The 3,773-nt window shown below is 39.6% G+C and overlaps 1 protein-coding gene across 1 annotated transcript; it reads left to right on the top strand.

Annotated features, from left to right (window-relative positions):
- The first annotated feature begins 2,369 nt into the window (after positions 1-2,369).
- Positions 2,370-3,512, top strand: LOC124717206 (longitudinals lacking protein, isoforms H/M/V-like). The gene has a single exon (XM_047243985.1). The coding sequence runs from the start codon at positions 2,370-2,372 to the stop codon at positions 3,510-3,512; it is 1,143 nt and encodes a 380-aa protein (XP_047099941.1).
- The last annotated feature ends 261 nt before the right edge of the window (positions 3,513-3,773 follow it).

Here is a 3,773-nt window from a genome sequence, read left to right as displayed (position 1 = left end):
TACTACTCTGAGTCATATAAGTAATATTTAATTATGATGTGGGCACTACTTAAGAAGAGTGTTTTAATTGACTTTTTAGACAGATGTATTGTAGTAACATTTTTCATATCCCTGGGCAATTTATTAAACATTCTTTTCCCTGAAAGAAAATGCTGTCTTGCATTCTTTTATTTGTTTCTCGTTGACAAATGTATGTCAAAACTGGTTCTTGTTCCGTAGGTATGTATAGAACTATTATTGAAATATTTCGTAATGTTTTCCCTGATTTGCGCAACAGATTGTTAAATGTATTTACTTGGTGCAGTAAGGATACTTGTTTAAATAGCTTTCTACAATGAGCCTAGTTATTATTTATAAGGCTCTTTTTTTCAGTTCAAAACTTGTGTCTGAGTTTTAGACCCTCAATCCCTACAAATAATATTACGCTACAAGGCACTGGCTGTTATAAACTGATGACAGACCACTAAGAGCATAACATGCTGATTACATTGTTTTCCCCAGTATCTTTGTGCATTCATTCCATGTTAACTGCTGGCCCCTGTGGCCGAGCGGTTCTAGGTGCTTCAGTCCGGAACCGTGCTGGTGCTACAATCGCAGGTTCGAATCCTGCCTTGGGCACGGTCGTGTGTGATGTCTTTAGGTTAGTTAGGTTTAAGTAGTTCTAAGTCTAGGGGACTGATAACCTCAGATGTTAAGTCCCATAGTGCTTATAGCCATTTGAACCATGTTAACTGACAATCAATATTCATTCCCAAAAACAGTGTATTTGTTAAACAGTCATCTATGCTTAATGAAACAGAGGTGTTTGCCCTCTTCATACAGAAGGGTATACTGTTTTTTTTTCTTCAATGTTAATTTATTGCATAGTGCCCAATCATAAACATCCTTGAGGGTGTCATCCGCTTTCTCTACTAGGAGTTATGGTGTTATAAAATGACTGTGATGTTGTAGTAATCAGCAGAGAGAACTTTTTATCCATGACTTAAACTGTCTGGAGAGTCATTGATGTATATTAGGTACAAAATTCGTCTCAATACATTATCCTGAGGGACAGCTGTGTTTATATGGTTCTTGTCTAACAATTGCCTACTGTACATCAATTATTTTACATTATTGTACCTATCATTGTACAGAAGAATGTAAATAGATTTTTACAAAATAAGGTTACAATGAGGCCATTTAGAGCATCAAAATAGTTCCCAAAGTCCCAGGCATATATAATGGGCCCACCTCTAGCTAAGTGGTCAGCCTGTCTTATTGCTGTACAGAGGTCCCATGGTTATTTCTTGTCACCAGGATTTTTTCTTTGGTGGGAGGACTGGAATGGGATTCACTCTGCCGTGTGATGCCTATCGAGGTGCTAAACGAGCTTCTCACCAGGCTGCGAAGGCCTGAGGGATGTCTCCTGACCACTGTGTCATCCTCTGCCTTGAGGCATCATAACAATGCCGTATGGATGGGCATGTGGTCAACTCACCACTCTCCAGGTCATTTTGCAGACTTTCCAGATCATGGAGCTGCTACTGCTCAATAAGGTAGCTCAATGGAGAAGCCACCTGAATGAAAAGCAGTGATTACCAGGTCTGCAGAACTGACAATGCATAGGAGTGTGGCGTGCTGGCTCCATACCCATCCACTCCACATCCATTTGATGCCACGTGGCTGAGGATGGCACAGTGGCCAATTGGCATTGGATGGTCCTCTTGGCCTCATCATGGAGTTAGTTTATTATTATTATTATTATTATTATTGGAATAGAGTTATCTGGAAGTGGAGGAACATACATGACAATATCGGTAGGGAGAACCGTGTAGTCCTACAAGCACTTTTATTACTCAGCATTCATGACTGCTTCTGCTGGCTGTGTGATTATTTTGTCTCTTGTTGACTGTCCTTTGCACGTTTGTCTGTGCTGACAGCTTCATTGGAATGCTGTGTAGAAATTTATACTAGGAATGTTTAGCCTGGTTAAGGATTTTCAGTTCCAACAAATGAATAAATATTTTAAAAAACATTTATTTGCTTCTGCTTAATTTTTACACTACCCTTGCATTATGGTGGCATGAATAACATGTGATTGTTTGCACAATAGGTTGGCAAAATGAGAATTCCGTGACCAACTATCTGATTCTGCAGTCTCAAGAAGATTGTCAACCTTAGTTTAACTGATGATGCAAGTGACGATGTGTAAAAAATGTGGCTGGACTCCAGAATGTCTGCTTAGTTAGTCACACGGAAACTGACCAGTGCTGTGTTCTTCTGTTCAGAGGTGATTAAGTGTTGTTGCAGAGAAATGATTGACTTCAAGCATTTGCTTGCACTGATTTGAGTTGTTGCACCAGATCCTTAACTGTATTACACTGTTCAGTATGGAACAAGACACGGATGTCTACCTGAGATGGAATAACCACCAGACTACTCTATTATCTATCTTCAGCTCTCTTCTAGATAATGGGAGTCTAGCAGACTGCACAATAAGTGCTGAAGGTCAGTATTTCAAAGCACATAGAGTGATTCTCTCAGCTTGCAGTCCATATTTTGAATTACTATTTAGTCAGCATTGTGAAAAGCATCCAATTGTTATACTGGCAGATGTAAAATTTCAAATCTTGAAGGCACTTATGGAATTTATATACTCTGGAGAAGTGAAGGTACCACAGAATAAGCTCTGTACCTTCCTTGAGATTGCTGAGACTCTACAGATTAAGGGCCTCTCATTTGCTGGTGATAGCAGTATGAAGAATGAACTCAGACTTAGGAGAATGGATGAATCTGCCATTCATTCTGTAGAACAAATTTTCACAAAACATTTGTTTGAACCCAGGCACGGTTCTCAAATGGAGCGGAAAAAAGATGTTTCCTCATCACACGACTTAGAGCTAGAATGTTTTGAAGACAGTGATTCTCATCTGCTGGCTGCTCAGAAATGTGACAGTGATAGTTCCAGTTATGTCTCCCGGGAAAAACCAGTTGATGAGCCAGCTCTGCTTCAAGATATTAGTGATACTGAGGCCTTCAATGTGTTCGAGTGTTCAGCTGTTACGAAAACACACACTAAATCAAACACAAGTGCGTCTGGAACATTGTTTAACTCTGTTTCCAACACTTTAGATTCCAATGAATTGCCAGGATCTTCCAATGATAATACTGGAGAACAGGGAATGTTAAGTGAAAATGTGCTTTCAGTGTGCTCATTTGGCAAAGAGCTGAGAACATTGGAATCTCTAGGGACATGTGGTGAAAGATGTGGGACAGACCTTCTGCCAGAAATGAAGCAGAAGGATGCAGGTGATTTCAATGGCAACAGTATAGAGGAGATCGTCCTAGATGATGACACGGATGAAGGTGATAATTGTGATCGTGGTAGTGGCAGTGACAACTGTAATACGTTTGGAGAATTGGTGAGAGAGATACCAAAAGTTTCATTCAGTGGTCAAGGTTTCTGCAGTCTTGAAGAAAAATGGGAACTCATACTTAGTAGAAGCAATGTCAGTATTACCAAATCGATTTAGGTGTGATGCTTGTGGAAGGTCTTATCGTTATTGCAAATGTTTGTCGAGGCACTTGAAGTATGAGTGTGGGAAAGAACCACAGTTCAGGTGTCCTCATTGTCTTGTGAAATATACTCAGAGGCATCATTTAACAGCACACGTGGTAAGGAGTCATTCATCTTAGTAAGTTTAAACCCATGTAAACTGAGAAATCACATGAATCCTTTTAGGTAATTGGCATATGTGATACCTATTGAGTTATATTACTCTTGCTTGTCATTT

The sequence above is a fragment of the Schistocerca piceifrons genome, chromosome 9, assembly GCF_021461385.2.
Source record: "Schistocerca piceifrons isolate TAMUIC-IGC-003096 chromosome 9, iqSchPice1.1, whole genome shotgun sequence".
NCBI lineage: Eukaryota > Metazoa > Arthropoda > Insecta > Orthoptera > Acrididae > Schistocerca > Schistocerca piceifrons.
Note: the sequence above shows the minus strand (reverse complement) of the source record. Positions and strands in the feature narration are given on the sequence as shown.

What these genes read in the sequence shown, in the direction of transcription:
- LOC124717206 (XM_047243985.1), top strand. Translation starts at nt 2,370, where the DNA reads ATGGAACAAGACACGGATGTCTACCTGAGATGGAATAACCACCAGACT.